Source organism: Heptranchias perlo, chromosome 34 (genome assembly GCF_035084215.1).
Source record: "Heptranchias perlo isolate sHepPer1 chromosome 34, sHepPer1.hap1, whole genome shotgun sequence".
Classification (NCBI taxonomy): domain Eukaryota; kingdom Metazoa; phylum Chordata; class Chondrichthyes; order Hexanchiformes; family Hexanchidae; genus Heptranchias; species Heptranchias perlo.
The window spans coordinates 11,740,092-11,760,322 of NC_090358.1; the positions used below are offsets into that span (position 1 = coordinate 11,740,092).

General features: G+C 38.1%; 1 protein-coding gene across 2 annotated transcripts in view; it reads left to right on the forward strand.

The window, feature by feature from the left end:
• The window catches only part of LOC137301795 (myelin expression factor 2-like), a 32,041-nt gene extending 11,810 nt beyond the window's left edge, over positions 1–20,231 (forward strand). The window contains exons 3-19 of one of the 2 annotated variants that reach the window (XM_067971430.1): positions 2,528–2,733; positions 6,929–6,981; positions 7,448–7,455; positions 8,649–8,742; positions 11,794–11,988; positions 12,104–12,257; positions 13,799–13,848; positions 13,946–14,009; positions 14,161–14,262; positions 14,401–14,451; positions 14,544–14,651; positions 14,728–14,883; positions 15,598–15,711; positions 17,386–17,469; positions 19,313–19,533; positions 19,620–19,671; positions 19,761–20,231. In XM_067971430.1, the coding sequence (XP_067827531.1) occupies positions 2,528–2,733; positions 6,929–6,981; positions 7,448–7,455; positions 8,649–8,742; positions 11,794–11,988; positions 12,104–12,257; positions 13,799–13,848; positions 13,946–14,009; positions 14,161–14,262; positions 14,401–14,451; positions 14,544–14,651; positions 14,728–14,883; positions 15,598–15,711; positions 17,386–17,469; positions 19,313–19,533; positions 19,620–19,671; positions 19,761–19,924 (1,876 nt within the window). In that variant the 3' untranslated portion in view covers positions 19,925–20,231. The remainder of the gene's footprint in view (positions 1–2,527; positions 2,734–6,928; positions 6,982–7,447; positions 7,456–8,648; positions 8,743–11,793; positions 11,989–12,103; positions 12,258–13,798; positions 13,849–13,945; positions 14,010–14,160; positions 14,263–14,400; positions 14,452–14,543; positions 14,652–14,727; positions 14,884–15,597; positions 15,712–17,385; positions 17,470–19,312; positions 19,534–19,619; positions 19,672–19,760) is intronic. The other variant, XM_067971429.1, reaches the window with a different exon arrangement.

Here is a 20,231-nt window from a genome sequence, read left to right on the forward strand (position 1 = left end):
GAGCCGGCATTTCCACATTCCCCTCCCCCAGTTGCCCTCAGGCAGGTATAATCGCTTTGTCGTCCGCGCTTGATCCAAATTTGCATTACAACATGGTGTCCTGTAGTCTTTCGACGGAAAAAAATAGGTTTCGACCACACGTTTATTTTTCGTGCTGCAGTTACAAGACTGCAGCACGTTATAGTGTAGCCTATGTTCGGCATTTATCTTTTGTTTTCCCGCTTGATGGAAATGTCGATTACGGTACTTAAATGCGAATCGTGTTTCCAGCTCTTGAGGGCGGGGGATGGGGGTTGTTTTATTTATACCCTTGGGACCAACCATTCGTCGTATAAAAATGATCACTGGGACTTAAATGTACCCAGGTGCATTAGAGACTGCTTATTGCTGCAGTACTCTGTGTAGACTAGATATTCCACGGTCAGAATCTTAAATGTTTTCCGTTTATTCTCGAGTCCGTGGTCTAATTGTTTCCCTCTTATTCTCGAGTAGTACCTTTGTTTTCAGTATGTTGGGGGAAATTGCTGTAATTGTTGCGTCATTGTATGGCTAACAAAGAAGATGCACACCTAAACCCCCCTTATAAAAGGGGGGCCTAAAAACACACAAAGAAAAAAAATGCACACGTGGTACTTTGAGCGTTTTATACATTTGAATGCAATCATTTAAAATATAAAACTGCATCAGAAATGTAACATTCCGTCTGCGTGTATAAAGCCGCTTTTACAGTAAAATTGTTGGTAGAAAAAAAGTCTCCAAGGTTGAATGTGGAAGAGACCCCACTGCTACTGAAGTGCAAATGCAAGGGCTATCTGTCTTGTACTTACAAGAATACAGGTAGCTTTTACCTAATAGCAGATTACTGCCAATGAGTTCAGCCGATATGGAGAACACCGTCTGTTGTCATTTGCACTCCAGCTTATGTGCCTTTTTAGTTGTTTTTCAACTAGTAAGTTAGTTCTTAATATTGAGATCCTGTTGCCAGCAAACTACTCATTAAATAATTATCTTTTATATTCTGTTACTTACAGATTTCTACTTTATTCAAAGTGATATTAAGCTTTTAAGCAGCTAAAGGTTTAATTCAAATACCAGCACCCTGCCAGAACAACCAATTTAATGTGGGTGAGCAGAGTAAGCTGCATCCTTCTGACCACCTGCTTCCTCAATCTGTTTCACAGTCTGGGACTGACAGAAAACCTATTGGATCAACACCATTTATGATTTTATATTAATAATGCATCATTGATGTGATATTCCTGGTACTGACGCCCATCTCTGGTGTCTAGGACCCAAATTTTCATGGGACCGAACAGCTGCTGTCAGAGGGCATGCAAAAGGTGACTTCATCCTATTGGCATCCCAGCAGCCCAAACTACAAAATGACAGTTTGATTCAGTTGGCAGCAATCTTCTGAGTCAGAAGGTTGTGGGTTCAAGCCCTATTCCAGGACTTGCACATACTCTAGGCTGCAGGAGTGCTGTATTGTCAGAGGTGTCATCCTTTTGGATGAGAGATCAAATTGAGGGTCCGTTTGCATGTTCAGGTGGGTATTGGAGATCCTGTGGTATTCGGAGAGCAGAGTTCTCTGTTCTGACCAACTCCTTGCAAGTTTTTCCACAACTTACCTTTTGTAAGGGTTCTGCCTGACTTACCTTCTGCTCTAACTTTATTTTTAAACTTGTATTTCAACCCTTTGCAAAAGTTTGCATTTTGTGTGGGCTGGCCTTTATAACCCGTGAGGTTCAACATTAAAGGTTCTCTTCCAAAGATAATGAGCACAACTTCCTGGACCTTGCTTCATGATTGGGGTTCCCATTGACAGGTATCATCTTGGTTACTTGCCCCTCACTTTTCAATCTTTGACTCGAACTGCATACAAAATTGCAGACAAAATCTGATCAGTGCCCTGTATAATAGCAGTACAGCATCTTTTGGTTAATATAATCCCCCTTCTGCTATGCAACAAGTACCTTTTTTTACAGCCAAACACTGGGTTAGCAGTTTTATGTATGTGCATCCTTCTCAATAAAAACAACTAATATTAAATACCAGCTTAATGTGTTTCTACTGTTTCTATTATCTCCCATAATAGATATAGAACAGTTTCTGTTAAGCTACTGAGTCAGATTTAAGGGTAGGGGTATGGCTTTAGCAATCTTAATGTAGCTCTCACCTGGAACAAAGGGAATAAATGACTGGTAAAGACATGTAACCCAAGGCCAGTTAGGGAGGACGAGGAATCGTGCAAGCAGGGGTAGGTCAGGAAGTTGACTCATTAATCACAAAACTGGTTCATGGTCTGGACTCCTTATGCTTTTTAGGGAATTCCATTATGCACGGAGCACTTTGAAGTAAAGTTTGTTTAACATTGTGTAAAGCTATATGTTTTTTTCACCAAAAGATCTGGTTGTTACTGGGTTGGAAGGTGCCAATATTTTGTTGGAGTTTTGAGACAGATGGGTCCTTTGAGAACGTTTGAGTAGTTTTGTGTGAAGTTTATGATGTATTTTTCTTTAACACCTAGTGAAGAGGAGGAGACTTCAAAAGAAGAGACTTCAAGTTTGAAGGACAAATCCATAGGAATCAAGAAGTCTAATAGATTTCATCCATATTTAAAAGAGAAGACGACAAATGGAGACAAGAAGGGTTATAACCGTAACCGAGTTTTTATTAGCAACATTCCATATGATACAAAGTGGCAAGTGATTAAAGACCTTATGCGAGAAAAAGGTAACTTATGGAAGCAGTTTTTCATACATGAATAACGATGCTTTCCAAAATAAATCCAAATTTGAACATCTTTTTAAAACTTTAGGGTTTAGTTTATTTTAATTTTACTAATGGCATGGTAAATGAAAACACAGAACTGAAAAGCAAGCATAAATAAAATTGAAGAAGCAAAACTTCTTGTTCTAAACATTGCTAATGACAATTCTATTTTGAGCTTTGAATTAGGCCGTGAAATATTTAGCCTTATGTGAAGCATCTGTACACAGGGCAGATCTTAAAGCTGATCTTTTGTTGTGAAACAAGTATGTGCAATATTTTATCATGTATTTAGTCTAATCTGTAATGATAAAATCAACCGTGCATAAAAATGGAAATTGTTGTCCTATAGCGGGGAGGAACGAGGGAGAAGCTGTTTTAAGAGCTCTACATCATGCTTGCTTCATGTGCTTTAATTGGTTGCAATAGCCTGTGCTTTACAAACAGGAATATATTGAAGCTTTAATGGACAATATTGTCCAAATAGCCCAACCATTGTAAAAGTCTCATCAATTCTATGATGTACAGACAAGGACTTCTGCCTAGTGTATTCTGCCTTGCAAAAACACATGGCAGAAAAAATATCAGGCTTCCTGGAAGACCTTAAAAGCTGCAGCCTAGGATATTTATAGCTTTTTGGACCTGGAAAGCCAACACCTGGAGCTTTTCTTTTGGCGAAATACCTCTTTAAAATATGCTATTCTGAAAATCTTTAAAAAGCATTGAGATTATGTTAAAGGCATCCAAGGTGTAGCTTCAGAACACATTTGCATTGTGATCTTCCTTTTTCAGAAGACGTAAAAATTCTTTTTTTGGCCAGGGAGGGTTTACATCGAGATAATTGAGCCATAGAAAGAGTGGGTAGGAAAAAAACCTTTTGGCATCCCTGCTTCCTTAGTGTTGACTTGCAGTCGCTACCAGCCATTGCTGTTGTAAATTTTAGTGGGTTATTTTTCGGATGAGCAAGATCTTCTCTTTTGGGTGAGGACGCTTGCTCTTGCTGCCTTGGCTGCAATCTTTCTCACCCTTGCCCTCTCCCAAAAAAAGAGCAGAGTCAATGTCTCGGGGCAGTCAGAATGTGCTGAATTGCAGGAAATTTTGACCCTGGAAATCCAGAAACTTCTGCTTTTTCTGACCATAAATTTGTAGAACTTAGGCTCCACCGGTTACTTTGGAGTCCCATCAAGAAATGGTTGTGGTGCAATTTGAACCTAAAGATTCTGGACTTATGAAAATGAGGTTCAAGATAATACCATTGCAGATCATTTGGATGGTGTATCCAAGAAATGGGATGAGGTTTCTATCAATTCTGGCAGTCTTTCAGACTGCTATTTATGACCTTCATAAAGTGGGACATGTGGAAGTAGCAAAGTATGTGAACTTAGATGTACAACCACCCCATGGCATAATTGTGCTGATGAGAAAGAACTTGCATTTATATATAGTGCCAAACTACATTCTTGATGTCCCAAAATGCTTCACAACCAATGAATTACTTTAAGTGCATTCGCTATTGTTATATAGACAAATCTACTTAAAAGCATTTTGGTTAATGTGCAGTTACTCAAAGACATCCACTGCTTAACTGAAGAAAGCCTACATTTGGTCCAGCCACATAAACAGCCTTTTAGCCAGCATAGGCTCGATGGACCAAATGGCCGCCTTCTGTGCTGTAAACCATTCTATGCAATTAGAAAATATTTCCATTCTTAATCAAGATCATTCAAAATATCCATCCACATGCACCCCAAAATGATTTGGCTGTTGATACAACTTCCAATCTTCTGAAGTGGAAACTCCCCATGAAGCATGTGATTCCATTCTATGGACTTATAATACAAAATTAAATAGTTTTGTCTGGTGTTCCTATGTATCCATCTAGTTGCTGCATAATGGGGGCTTGACCAAGCTGGCTTAGCAATCACGTAGCTGCCATTTTGCCCATTGCCCATGTCTGGCAGGAGACTTGGTTGGTGAATCTGTACTCGAGGTCCATCTGTTTTCTTGGGAACTTAGTTTCTCACACTTAGTGGCCACCTTATTAGTAATCTAGAATGCTGCGTTATCTCATTTGCAATGATAAGATCACATCCGTTGACAGCTAAAAATTGCCAAGTTTTATTTTTATCTTAGGAAATCATGTATCCAAAGTTCAATCTTGCATTGATTTAAAAAGTTGATTTGTGTATCAACTTCCTTTTGATGCACATAGAATTAAGCTTACTTGCTCTCTGGGGAATTCTTTCCTTTAGGGACAAAATCCTAGATAATCTTGTGATAAAGCAACAATTGGTAAATTGGCTGTTAGCATGTATCACCTTATGTTGCTGCCTGGCTGTTCAGGAACCACTGGAGGAAGTGGGTGCCTAATTAATTCCATGTATAACAAACTCGTGGTGCAATTACTGTTCTGTTTGTTGGCGGCTCCTTGGAGTGACTTCTATGCTTTGTGCTATTTCCTTGGTTTGATGGGTACTTTTGCTATTGCATTGGTTCAGGATTTGCCTATATACAAATATTTTCAAAGCCTTGCCTCCAGACTCTACTTTTGCATACTCTTTATTTCTGGAATTGATATAGATGTGGGCTTCCTTTTTTTTGTGTATAATTCAGTTCCACATGCAAAGCTTTCTTCCCCTTTTCCCTCAGTTGTTTTTAACTTGGTGTTGGTTGCAGCGAATTTATTAAAACAATACATGCCCTTATTCATTTAGAATTTTTCAAGACCACGTGTTGAATAAATGTGTACAGGTTTTGGTAGAGCACCTGATGAAAGCATGGCACAAAGCTCTTAAGGGACAGTATTCCTGGTATTTTCCCTTATAGCATGATAACAGTTTTATTTTTTTGTTGAGCTGAGCTATATTCATGAGTACGTAGACGATTGCACCTGCGGTAGGTGATTTAACATTATGTAAAGACCTGGTTAATGCAGTTCACTGCACACAAGTATTGTTTTTGATTCTAGGTGCTGGTAAATTATTAAATAGTTTGATTATTATGGATGAGTACAATTTAATTTTTTTAAACAAATCTTCAAAATCTTTTCAATACCCAAAATAGTGCATATTTTGTACAAACTGATTTATGAGTAGATGAATGACCAAGAGCAATTTGAGACTGATTAGCAGAGCCGTGTAGGCAATCCTGAGACAAAGCATCAAACAGTGTAAAGGCCTTCCTAATAAGGATTTGTTCTGTTTTGCAGCCAATTGTATAATTCTGGGCTTTGTTTAGGCCTCCGGATGGATTATGGAAGTCCTATAATTGATGGTTGAGCATTGTAATTTCTAAATGCATAGAAAGTGAAATTTCCTTATTGTGCAAATGGCTATGTAGGCTTTTTATGGTGTAAGGAAATTGCATCTGGAAGAGAAAATCTAGAAAATTACTGATGCTTGCCTTTAAGTCATAGGAGAAAACTGGAAGTTGTTTTACTTCCTTTATCATCCTTTTATTAAGTAAGTTGGACTTTGGTTCCAAGTATCGTTCTTTTTAATGCTTTTACTATTGTGCCAATTACTGGAGCTTAAAATGATCTTGTGCTAAGTACAATGTAACTTTTGATTTCTGCATCTGTTGTAAGGTGACACAAAGTTTAATTGTGAAGCTCAATGTCTTGGATTTGGATTTAGATTTTTATGCCATGATATGGCTGAATTATTGCTTTTGTGTGTTGTGCAATAAGCATTTTCATTGCAGTATTGTGTTATGTATTTGTGACTTTACACATCCAGGGTTGTAAGCTTTGTCACCTTAAAACAGTGTATTTTGACTGCCACAAAGTTGGCATTGATAGGAAAATGTAACTTGTTTTAGCAATGTCGGATTGTTTATTAAATGGTAGTAACAATATTTGTTATTTGTTCACCAACTATATCATACAGGCCAAATCTGTTTTAATTAGCTGCTATATGATAGTAAATGTTGTTTGAATCCGATTTGGATGATGCAGTTGACAAATCTTTGGGGCAAATGTTGATTTCATTTAAAAATTGTTATGTATTGTAATTATTAGGCGGTGTGCTGGTCTGGTGTTGATTGTTGGTGAATAATGGGTTGTTCCTCTGTAGTGTTGTGTAAGCGGCAACAGTGAAGTAAGTGTGTGGTCTTTTAAATGCATTGTTTTTGGTATTTCCCCTCTGTATATCTCATGTAGTTGGTGATGTTATATACGTGGAACTCTTTAAGGATGCTGAAGGAAAGTCAAGGGTAAGTGGGAAAAATCTGCTTGGGGGTTCATAAGGTCCTCAGCAGTTTTATTTTTTACTTATTGTTTAGCACAGGTAGCTCAATTTAAGGTGTTTGTTAGCTAGGATGCCCTTGTATTTATTGCCAACTCTGCTATACGCTGGAGTTTGGTTGTGTTGTCTGGCATTAAGAAAGGGATAATCTGCAGGCCTGCAGTGGATATTTCCATGTTTAATTGATTGGACTGGTGTTACTATAAACAAGTTGTAATGTATTGCTTGCTTTTACAGAAAAGTAACCATAAAATACAGGAGGTAGTTGTAGCAAGGGCTTGTTATATATGATACAGTAGTTTTATGTGAATCCTTTTTCCTACATACTATAATAACATTTAGAATAAAAATTTATAGAAAATGGTGTAATTTCATTTGCTAAAATTTTTTTTTTCTTCTTCCTCCCCTTTGCATTGCTTGCCATCTGGCTTTAGGGTTGTGGGTAAGTAACTATATCCTTTTTGTTAATGTTCAGTTCTAAAATAAACTGTTGATGTGTTGCAACTGGTTATATGTAAAATTGGACTGTTGCCCTTTTTAGTCTGTTTCCTGGAATAATTCATTTCAGACCCTGGGTACATCATACTTAAGAACTGTGTATTCAACTACATTAACTTTACACTACACTAAAAATTCCAGACTCCATATTTAGGTAGTAGATGTTTTAGTACAGCTTTTATCTTGGCTTTAGAGGGGTACATGTGTTACCACTTCCCAATGTACAGTTGCATGCACCTGTTAACAGCCGAATTGAAAACTTGCTGGATTTGATTTGCTAAAATTGGCCATTAGAAAGACCTGTTCATGGTGGATGGTCTTAGTGGATCAGGCAATTCTACATTGGGATTGCCGCTAGATATGGAAAACTCAAGTGTCAGGAACTGGCCAATAAAAGGAAGGACGTGCCCTTTTATAGTGCCTTTCATGGCCTCAGGATGTCCCAAAGCGCTTTATAGCCAATGAAGTACTTTTGAAGTGTAGTTGCTGTTGTAACATAGATAGTTTGTAAGAAGAATGTGAGTTTCTAACCCAAAAACAAAGTTTGTTTTTTATAATTGATGCCACATTACTAAATAATTTAAGAATGAATGTTAAATTTTGTATTATACAAATAGCATCCTGTGAAGAATGCTGCTAGTATTATTTTGCTGAGCTATATGGTCTTTTACATCCTCTTTATAAACTTTTTTTTTAAGAAGTCCATTAAATATTTGGAAAACCATGGGAGAGATACAGTTGCTACACAGCTTGTAATGTATTTGGCTACTCTTGCCCAGTGTCCAGAATATTTCTTGGATAATTTCAAGAAAATGTTGAATTAGCATTATTTAACTTTCAATAAGCATTACAAATTTATGAAACAAACTACCATCATATCCACTAAACTTATAATCTAGAATTTTAGGCAGGAATAGTCTAATCCCTGATTATGAAAAGATACTGTCTTGGTGTAGGGCAGTATAGTGGTAAACATTATCTGGTGGACAAGTTTTGTAGACGTTAGTCAGTGCAAGATGCATGAACTGATTCTCATTTAATTGAGACCCACTTGTACTATTTAGGTGACTGAAAGCTTCTAGTTGAAATAAATTATTGCTTAATGAAAAATAAATTTTCTGTTTTTAACATCTACAGTGTTGTGGAATTCAAGACTGATGATTTAGTTTCAAAAGCTTTAGATGTTATGAACAAATATGATCTTGGTGGAAGACCACTTACCATAAAAGAGGTGAGTAGTAATTTATTTCTCTAATCCTTTTAAGAGCAGTTTCTAGCAACTTGTATTTGATGAACTGAATATTTCTCATTTATGTAGTTCCAAGCATACGTTATGTTAATGTAAATGGGGGAGTGTAGTTTAGGGAAAGTATTTTGAAATGGCCTTTTCTGCTTACCCCTTATCCATTCAAACATAATATCAGGAGGGTGGGGAGCATGCAAGTGTCTTGTTTACTTGCTAAAATCTCAGTATTTGGAATCAGTCCTGAGTGACTTTCCTAGGGTTTCCTTGTGTGTTTTTTAAAGCAAGCTGTATGGCATTTTGCAAAAGTTAACCATAGATCTCATCATGTGTAATTGTTTTGATTGAGAGGGATTCTGCTATCAGGAAAGACTGATCAGGTGTTGGCTCTTTTCTCTCTCAAAAAGAAGGCTGAGAGGTGACCTGATAGAGGTCTTTAAAATTATGACGGGTAGATGTAGAAAAGATGTTTCCACTTGTGGGAAATCCGAAACTAGGGGCCATAAATAGTCACTAATAAATCCAATAAAGAATTCCGGAGAAACTTCTTTACCCAGAGAGTGGTTAGAATGTGGAACTTGCTACCACATGGAGTAGTTGAGGTGCATAGCATCGATGCATTTAAGGGGAAGCTAGATAAGTACATGAGGGAGAAGGGAATAGAAGGAATGCTCTCTGGAAAAGCATCTATTTTTGAAAGAGGGGGAAATAAACTGTATATATGGCCCCACATCTCTCTCTGCATCCTCTGGCAGCTCTGCTGAAGGAAGTGAATGGAATTATCACGCGGAGATCTATAATATGTTATCGATCCTGATCAGTCTAAACTTTAGTCAGATATTTCGGAAACATTGATATGGCATTGCCTAGGGGTGATGGAAGACCCTGTAACTGGTGGATTCATGGCACTTGGCAGAGCAAGGATGACTCATTTTACTCCTTGGCTTATGGCAGCTATTTAGAGACCTAATCTTTAAAAAGTTGACCCTTGCATATACCTCAGCAGTGATTGATGGATCTGGGATTCATGTATTCCAGCAGTGGTACAACAGGCTTTCTGTAGCAGACACTAGACAAACTATCCCCAAACACGTTAATCAATATGGAGCTCAGCCCCCTTCTGTGTATTCCAGTTTTTTTTCTTAAAAGGTTGGCTGGTCTGTTGGGGAGGCTTTACCATGTTAAACTTGTATTGGTTTGTTTAGTTACACTATACCTATTACAAATATAAAATGGGAGTTCTCCAAAATAAGGACACAATTTTAGGAGCAAGGGTTGGCCCTGAAACACAATTATATCTTGTCTGTATTAAATTTTTGATTTGGATCCTTTATTCATAGAAACTGTAATGGATTTAGACATAGGTTAATACGGAGATGACTGGACATTTTCAAAATAAAAGCATTATACCAGATAAGACTGCATGCGAGCAGGAGAGTTTTTTTTTGGTGCCTAGATCCTGTTGAAACATGGGTGACTTCAGATGCGTCGTTCCTAAGAAATATTTCTTGACAACCTTGCCGCTTAGGGTTGTTTTATACAGTGTGCTCTGTTTGACACTTTGCTCACTGGCAGGCAGGCTGAGAGATGTCCTTGATACTTTGCTGGCGGTGCTTGCTGTAATTTGTGTGGAGAAACATTTTAGGTAATTGACATGAATGGCGCAATGGTCTTATATTGAGAAATGCAACTGTCTATTGCTATGGACATAGGAAGATTAACTGGCGAAGCGGCCCTGTGATTGGCTCAGTGATCTAATATAATTGAGGGATATTGTTGTGCGTGTTATTTGACAATGTAAAACAAAAGTAAAATGCTGGAACAAACAGATACAAGTTTAACATGGTAAAGCCTCCCCAACAGAGCAGCCAACCTTTTTAAGAAAAAAGACTGGATGACCCAGAAGGAGGCTGAGCTCCATATTGTTTAAAATGTTTGGGGATGGTTTGTCTAGTGTCTGCTACAGAAAGCCTGTTGTACCACCGCTGGAATACATGAATGTATACAATGCTGGAAACACTTAGTAGGTCAGTCAGCATATAGGCTGAGCAGACAAGTTAACAGAGCTGTTCTGATGAAGGGTTATATCTGAAATATTACTTGTATGCTTTCTTCGCAGATGCCGGTTAACCCAAGTGTTTCCAGCATTTGCAGTTTTGTTTATTTCCGCTGTCGACAATATCAAAGATAAACTTGTTAATTGGTTAAGTGGCCTAAGATACGTGTTTCATAGTGCCTTTGAGCTTTATCTCTTTCAAAAATGAAAAGGTTTGGAATTATTTCAGTTGGGAAGCTGGATAGTAGTCAATCTAGTGTAAGCTTTCAAAGCAGCAGAAAGACTGAGCGAGATAGGCCTGTGGTAATGTTTCACTATGTTAGGAGTGAATATCTGTTTTCCACCTTTTTTGTATATGTTGGAAGAGAGAAACCAGGGAGTGCTTTTTTTAAAATTATTGTACTGAGTAGTGAAGTTTATAAGTGCACTTTTTATGCCACATATAATAGTTAAATAAACCATCTGTTGGTTTATAAGCTTGAATCTCAGCCTTACTGCGTATGTTCAGTCCGCCTATAAAAGAGATGAATCACATGATGACATGTGATGCATTCCAATAAACCTGGTGCACAAATGTCTAGTGTTCTCTGCTCAATCCTTGGTCTCGCTATTGATCTCGATTATAGAAATTTGGCAGGTAAGACACGTTATAGGGGAGGCAGGGCTCGCCTTTGGGAAGTGGTTGGTGTTACTGAACCCAGTAAAATATTTTACGTAAAACCAAAAAATCTGTTCCCCCATTTTCTTCGAACAATTTCACCTACCCTCAATTCCTTCTCTGACCAGAAACACATCCACTTGAGGTTTCAACACAACTTTTATTCCCCATTAAGAATATGCAAATTAATTTAGGTGCTGCAAAAATGAGCTCTAAATCAGTTTTCCATTTGAAGCAGAGGATGAAACTTCAGAGCTTGTGTAATTTTTTGGAATATGCAATTGTATTAGCTTTAATGTCTTGAACATAACTTTATTTCATGTAGGATGCTGATGGAGAGCATGCCCGCAGAGCTATGCAGCGTGCTGGTGGTGGTTCGTACCCTGGTGGGCCTGGGCCAGATATGGGTTCACCAATTGTTAATTTGCCACCAAATCTTGTCAACAACCCAAATATCCCCCCTGAGGTCCTCACTGCTCTGCAGGCTGGCAGACTTTTACCAACTGTATTTGTTGCTAATGTAAGTGTGTTTCATTTTTCTCTCTTTCTCCCCCCCCCCCCTCCCCCCCAAAAAAAAATTGAAAGACAATTGTGCTGTTTCAAACTTCTGTAAAACTGCTTCTGTTTGTGTTTAGCTTGACTTTAAAGTAGGCTGGAAGAAGCTGAAAGAAGTATTTTCCATGGCTGGGACAGTAAAACGTGCAGATATCAAAGAAGACAAAGATGGCAAGAGTCGTGGAATAGGAACTGTGATTTTTGAACAGTCCCTTGAAGCCGTTCAAGCTATCTGTATCTTTTTTCCCCCATAGTGATAGTTTAAGATAACGGAATTTGCTGCAAAGCAAATATTTTTGAAGATAATCTTCAAAATCTCTGTTTCTGTGCTTTTAAAGGAGGAGCATGGATTGTTTTTAGATGTTGATGTGGCATTTAAACACATAACCAAGATAGATATAGGTCCAGAATTTGTTGGAGCAGGGCATCTCACTGCATGTCCTGTAAGTTAGACTTGTTCATGCTCATTTCAGCTCAAAAAATTTTTGCGTACAAAGTTTGCTGGAAGTGTGAATTGATAACAGCGCCAAGGGCAAAGGCAACCTGGGACCTTGGTGAACAACAGGACAAACAGTGTATCTCCATAACTAATCAGATTTAAGAACTGAGAAATAAACAGGAAGGACTGAGATAGAGGGTCAATTTGTGGATGAATTCAATGTCAATTCAGGTACAGAAAGAGGTTAAGAGAAAGCGGCAGAGGAAAATTAAGACTTAAAAAAAAAATTGACATTTTTAAAATCTCCAACAATTCATTACCCAAAGGAATGAGACGCCACACTTTTGCTCACTTTCTGGGCAAGAGAGGTTGATTAATAATGATCACATCGTTAAAGGGGTACTTGCGTTATTAATTACTAGACTTAACTTTCGGTGGCAAATTTAATGGGCAATTAACTTGCAAATGCAGCAACTTCATGAAAATCATTGGGAGGTTAAGGGCGAGATGCTGTTTTCATGGAACTAATGACGGAGCAGTGCAAATCAGCTAGCAATTTGTGACACTTCTCAATTCATGGGCATCTCTTTCTTGCCACAAGTTGATGGCCAATTCGCACATTAATAACAGCGTGCTTCGTTCATGCAGCGTCTTTTTTTCAGCAAATTCTGGGCCATATAACTTGTCTGCATTGATTTTATTGGGACTTTCTCAGGAGAAATCATGTTAAATGGTTCATTTGGACATGAGTGCATATATTTTGCTCTTTATGGTTTTTATAGCAAAACCAGAAATTTAGCCAAGTGCATCTTCCACTATGTTGGAATTCTGTATTAAAAGTTGGTATGTGGATGCTGCAGAGTAATGCAAAGTTACATTCTTTTCATATAAAAGATGCTGACCATACCTACAACTACAGAATCATTGCAGTGATTCGTTGCAATATTTGGGCAGTTGATCTCTATGCTTTGGCTGGTCTCACCACTTTTCTAGTCAGTAAGATTTATTTTTGTCTGAAAAGGATTCTCAATGTTCTGAGAAATATCTGCATTTAGATGGCTTAATAAGTTGAGTTATGCTCTTGCAGTTTGTCAGCTGAACATTTTGAGCTGTATGATACCCTTGCTGTTTGTGCACTGTGCCTGTCGATTTTACAAAAATGTGTGTCAGCTGTGTTTAATAAATGCTAGTGAAAAGTGTATTCAGGTGATGCACATTTACTGCAGTTTGTAGTAGGCACATCCCTCTGCAATCTGTTATGTATTTCATAAATAGCTAAGAGCTCCTTTTACAGAATTAGGCACTGTCTATTTCAGTTTCCTTAACTTGATAATAGCTATGTTCAATGGACAGCTTTTGTTCGACAGACCAATGCATGTGAAAATGGTAAGATTTGATTACTTTATTACAACTATGATGTGGGACAGCTTGGAAATAGATTAATTCTCCAGCTACAAACCACATTTTTTCCTTTTTTATAAAGGATGATAGATCTGTTCCACATGATGACTTCCGTTCCATGGAGAACAAGACATCACAGTTACCTCGTAAGTCTAATACAAGATATAATACGAACTATATAATGCATCTGTTTAGATATGTGCCACACTAGTAAAGCACTTGTCATGAAGAAATTTACTGCTTTGCATGATTCCTCTAGTGTATTGGTTTCATGCCTGCTGTTTTGGTTGATTTCAGGTGGACTTGGAGGTATTGGAATGGGACTTGGACCTGGTGGCCAGCCGATAGGTTCAAATCAAATGAATATGAATAGTGGAATGGGCAATATGGGATCTGGAGGTATGAGACTTGGAACTTGTCTAAGATTCTGAATGAGAAAGGAAAGTTATGTACAACTAGTTCATATTGTGTGGCAAATTTAAAAAGTTAAATCTGAATATATGATTACTCCTACTTAACCTCTTGTGTTTTTCCTAGGAATTGGAATGGATGGGCCAGCCTATGGGCGAATGAACAGAATGGGCGGAGGTGAGTTTTCTGTGTTTGTTAAGAACCCAAGTGTTTAAAGTGTAAATTTATTTTATCTTCTATTGCAAATCTTTTTTTTTTCCTACCTAAAGGAATGAGTGGTCCCAGTGGTTTTAGCAGTGGGATGGACGTTATGAACAACATGGGAGGATACGGTGGTGGAAACATGGGTGGCATGGGAAATATGGGTCGAATGGCAGGTAACTTTTTTTTTCTGTTTGTCTTGAGTCATTATTAGCTTTGATCAGTTTGGTGACTTTTTATTTTATATTGCAGGTATGGGTACTATGGATGACTTCAGAGGAAGTATGGCTGCAGGAATGGGCGGAAACATGGGAGGAATGGGCGGAAATATGGGAGGAATGGGCAGCAACATGAGTGCCATTGGAGGGATGGGCAGCAGCGTAGGTGGAATGGGAAGCAATATAGGAGGTAAGGGTTCTATTTTTTAATGGTTGAGGTATTATAATATGTTTAGTACTTTTATGGATTGTGGTCACTTTGGCTTCCAGGTGGTGTACTCATTAATGAATATCAAACATATAATAAATCACATTACTTGGTTCCTGCTGTGATTCAATGAGTTTATCCACTGAATAGCTGAAATGAAAACCAAGATCATCCCAGATTCTATCCATGGTCTGTATGGAGTTAACTGAAGGGGGCTGTGCCAATTGGTCTTAGTGCCCTTAAGTTTATTTTTTGGGAGAAATGGGTCAAGAGTTCCTTCTCCTCATCACTATCCAGCAACCCTCTGCTGGAAGTGCCCATATGGATATTTGAGGAGGACAGAATCAGGCTTCGTTATGGTGCATTTGAGTATCTTCTGGAACTGATGAATTAAGGACTTATTGTCATACTGTATGATTGATTTCATGGGACTAATTATGAAGGGCAGGGTTAACCTTGTGCCAGCCTCAGGAACTTTTATATATCTGATGACCTCTAACGTTTTCCTTTTAGTGTGAAAACTATTCTGTAAACAGAACTTAAATGTGTGTACAAGTGGGGAAATCCCTCCTTGAAGCCTTCTGGTTTCTGCTGCAAAAATATAACTTTCAAAACTTCACTTAATTTCCTGGTGAGTTTTTTTGAATCTGCTTTGCTTTTCAAAACAAGATCATTACTTTTATATTTTTGTTCCAGATATGTACCGTGCAGGAATGGGGTCTACTGGCATGGGAGGCAGTTTTGATCGAGAATTTGGAAGAAGTGATATGGGAATGAACCGTGGCTTTGGGGACTCATTTGGAGGAATGGGTAAGAATAAGAAGACAAACTTTTGTGTGATATGATGTGTAGTTCCATGACGTGGATATTGCTTGTCAAAATTAAGGCTAAGCAAAGGATGCACCATTTAAAATGTTCTTTTGTGACTCATTTGGAGAACCCAACTTTTTCAAAGGATTCCTTCCTCTTTCCTATCTTCCCCCACCCCATTCCCATACATACCCAAATTTGCAAAGTTATCGTCATAAATTATTTTGGCTACATCATTTACTTGAGGGTTCAGTGTGACTCTTTTGAGGTATCCAAGATTGAGAACTTAAGATATGAGATCAATTTTATATTTGCTGAATAATTTATAACCTCTCATTTTGTGAAATGGGAGTGGAGAGTGTGGCAGGGAAGGGAAAATTTGTCATAGCTGGATGAGAAGTGTAGACAACTTCGTGGCGATCTAGCTTGATCCATCACTTTTTCTGTTAGTGTTTTGCAAATTTCTAGCCATTTTCAACAAGCTTGTTTTGTCTGATACATGTTCCTTTGTGTGTAATGCTTGAGTTGTAAGTGGGTTTTCAAGCAAGATGGGGAAAGATTGTGAAGATGCTACAAGTTGAAACCTTAAAGGAATGGTGTTTTGCATTGTTTCTCTAATGGCAGCTTTATCCTGTTCTATGAACTGAATTTCTTTTTTTAAAACAAAAAGTAATAATTCTGCTAAAGCTGACTAATCTTTTATAATGCAGTTGAACAAAAGCAGATATGTCATCTTGGCTGTTAATTATTTCTGTAAGATGTATTGGAAAGGAAATACTTCCAGATAATTAGGAAAATCAAAGTTGTCAGGAATTGTTTTTTAATGTTTTGCTTTTGTTTTTTAAATTATATGGGGAACTGGGTGTTATGGTGAGTTAGATACTGAGACCTAGGCTTAAAGCCCACCTACACTATGAAATGCATGTTGAGTGCTGCCCAATGTGGAATGAATTTGGCAGCCTTAATCCAGTGCCCAGTGGATGTGGCACACAGCACAAGGCTTTCTGAAATTGGCTTTGTTATTTATGCTCATGGCTGGGGGAAGTGAAAAATGTCACACTGGTGCGGCAGGGCTGAGGGACATTGATGTATAGAAAAGGGAGCACTTGATACCACACTGGATGTCCAAAATGGAATATTCCATTTCCTAGCACTAATATCTTTCATCTTGCTGTGTACAAAAATTATCTTTTGAATAATTATAGATATTGATGGTTGTTTGGAATACTTTTGATTTCAATAACTTCAGTCAGTAAAGTTCACTGGTTGAAAATTTCCATTTTTCAAGCATTCCCTTTCATCTAATTCCTTTATGCAGTGCCTATCTGAAGAAGCCGTGCACTTCACACTGTTGATGCAACTCACGTCTGTAGTCGCAGGCTTCTGTGGAGATGAAAAGTTGAATTAAATTCCAAACGGCCTTTTGTTTTACCAAATGGAGTACTTGGAAAACATTTGCTGCCCATGCCATGTGCTCACTTCTTATGAGATGGTTGCTGCAGAGATCTAGCTAGGGGAGCTGTCTTATGCAATTTAGCAGGAATGTTTGTTCATCTAATTTCAATGTGTTTAGAGGAGTAAATGCATAGCCTTTGCTCAAAGACTAATGGCTGCAGTTTTTTTTTAAGTGAGTTGTCTATAAATGGAAAATATTTGTTTTTAACTCCCTTTTAGGAGGTGGAATGGGTGCAGGTCTTGGAGGAAGCATGGGAGGTGGAATGGGTACTACTGGCATGGGCCCAATGGCATCTGGATTGGGTAGGTTTTATTTCTTAATAGTTCAAATGTTTAACATTTTGAATGGAGTTATCACAAGATATGTGGTGGACAAAATATCAAGAACTTTTTTTTTAAACTGCTTCCTGTGGGAGATGATGCAGCCCACTTTTGCTGCCATTGCTTTTAAACAGATGCATTGGCTGTAATTGCAGTAATCTCATTCTAACATGTTCCAATTTTGGGACTATTGGTGGTGGGGGGATGATTTTGAAGTATTGGGTACCGTTTTAATCCACTTACGGATAACTTGGTGGCTTGTTATCATAACTAGCATTAATCCTGTTGAAAATATTTTGCATAGAAATCTTGTCTGGTGGTCTATGCGGTTTGGGGGTTGGAACCTGGATTTGAATGCAGCCCATTCTGGCTTTCTCTGTATGCAAAACCTTTACGAAACCATAGGTCTACTGAAAGCTGTCTGTTATTCATCACTAATTGGAATTTTAATCAGAGACAAGAATGGCTCAAGTGGAAAATGAAAAGTTCTCACCACTACAATGGAAAGTGCCTGTGAGGTTGGGGTTAAGGTGCATCGTTAGAAACATAGGAAATGCGGTGCCTAAAACTGAACACGATACTTCAGATGGGGTCTGATCACAGCTCTATACAACTGAAACATAATCTCCTTCCCTTTTGTATTGAGATAAAGACCAACATTCCATTAGCCTTTTTGGCCCCAGAACAGATCCTTGGGGGATACCACTTGTCCCATTTGATTCAGGGAGTTTCTCTTTGTAAAAGTCTTGATTAATAACTTGCCTGGAAATGTTTCATGCCAATCATATTATATTTTCATACAATCTCTCATCACCCCAGAAACGAGCCTGTCTGCTGTACGTGATACAGCTGAGGGCCCAAAGATGACCCAATTAAGAAATGTTGATTTGTGGCAAGTGTGCTGTTGAGTAGCCACATTGAAACATCTTGTTCAAAACTCAGAGACTTGGTTACTGGTTCCTTTTGATTTGGTTACGTCATGAATTTTAGGTGGTTTTTATTCATTTGAGTTGCCTATAGAAGTTCATTTCATAAGGTGGTTCTAACTTGACATGATGTGGCTCTTTCTGAACAAGAAGGGACATAGAAGAAAATGAGCAACTTGATTTGGAGGATGACACTTTAAAGCCTTCAAAACTATTGCACTGCAAGGTCATTTTCTCTAAACTAATTTTGGGTGTTTTGATGCAAGAGTTCTGGTGGAGTGTACACAGCATTGCAGCTTATTTACTTCAGTTTTGCTGCTATATTAATTTTGAAGCAGCATTGAAAACCTTGATACTTCGCACTTTGATACTACTCCACATGGATATTTGTGCAATAACATTTGAGTGCTTATATGAAGCACTAGAGTACAATTAAGGAAAGAACTTACATTTATATGGTGCCTTTCATAATCTCGATGTCCCAAAGCGCTTTACAGCCAATGAAATACCTTTTTGAAGTGTGGTCATTGTTGTAATGTAGGAAACGCGGCAGCCAATTCCACACAGCAAGGTCCCACAAACAGCAGTGAGATAATGACCGGTTAATCTGTATTTTAGTCATATCGGTTGAGGGATAAATATTGGCCAGGGCATAGAACTCTTCTGCTCTTCTTTGAATAGTGCCATGGGATCTTTTATATCTACCTGAGAGGGCAGTAGTTTAATGTCTCACCTGAAGGAGGACACTTCTGACAGATTATGTGCTCAAGACTCTGGAGTGAGGGCTTGAATTCAGAAGTGAGAGTGCTACCACTGAGCTGAAGCTGAATGTAAGATAATTTGAAATGTGTGATTGAAAAGCCAATTTTTTTTTTTTGTTGGTCTGTTGTGCACCATAGGTGGTGGAATGGCAGGTATGAATAGCATGGCAGGAGGCATGGCAATGGGTATGGATCGCATGGGTTCCAGCCTTGATCGAATGGGAACTGGAATGGGATTAGGACTCGACAGGAGTATGGATATGGATCGTGGATATGGAAGCTTAAACACCGGATCAATGGGAAGTGGATTAAGAGACCGTGGAAGTGGCTTCCGAGGCTGCCAGATTTTTGCAAGAAATGTAAGTAGCAATTGGCTATTTCTAAAGCTTTTTTATATTAAAACAAAAACACACACAAATACCAATTGTAAATATTTTGTTTTCAGCTTCCATATGATCTAACCTGGCAGAAACTAAAGGAAAAGTTCAGTCAGTGTGGTGAGTGTTTATCTAATCCTGTTATTTTGCCCTAATGTTATCAATGGTGATATGGGAAGATTGATTTTTCTTGATGTGTTGCCTTTTAGGCCATGTAATGTTTGCTGAAATAAAAATGGAAAATGGCAAGTCCAAGGGTTGTGGGACCGTGCGTTTTGATTCCCCAGAAGCAGCAGAGAAAGCCTGCAGAATGATGAATGGCACAAAGATCAGTGGGAGAGAGATAGATGTGCGCATGGATCGTAATGCGTGAATGAAACCATGTGATGTACAGGAAAATACAGCATGTCTGATTAGCTTTATTGTTCTGCTTTTTGTTTTGTACTGAAGTGATTTCCAACAGCTTTAGTGGAAGCTTACCTGTTGTGTGAGCTACAATGTAATTTTAAGGATTGCCAACCTTTGTAATTGGGTATTGAGACTGTTGTATGTTTACGTAATTTCTGTTATCAGAATGTCTGATTATTTTTTTTATATATAGTAATTTAGACAACACATCGCTGGTCACTGTTCTGTTTGAATGGATAAACTGTTTTTAATAAAATGTTGTCTAACTTAAA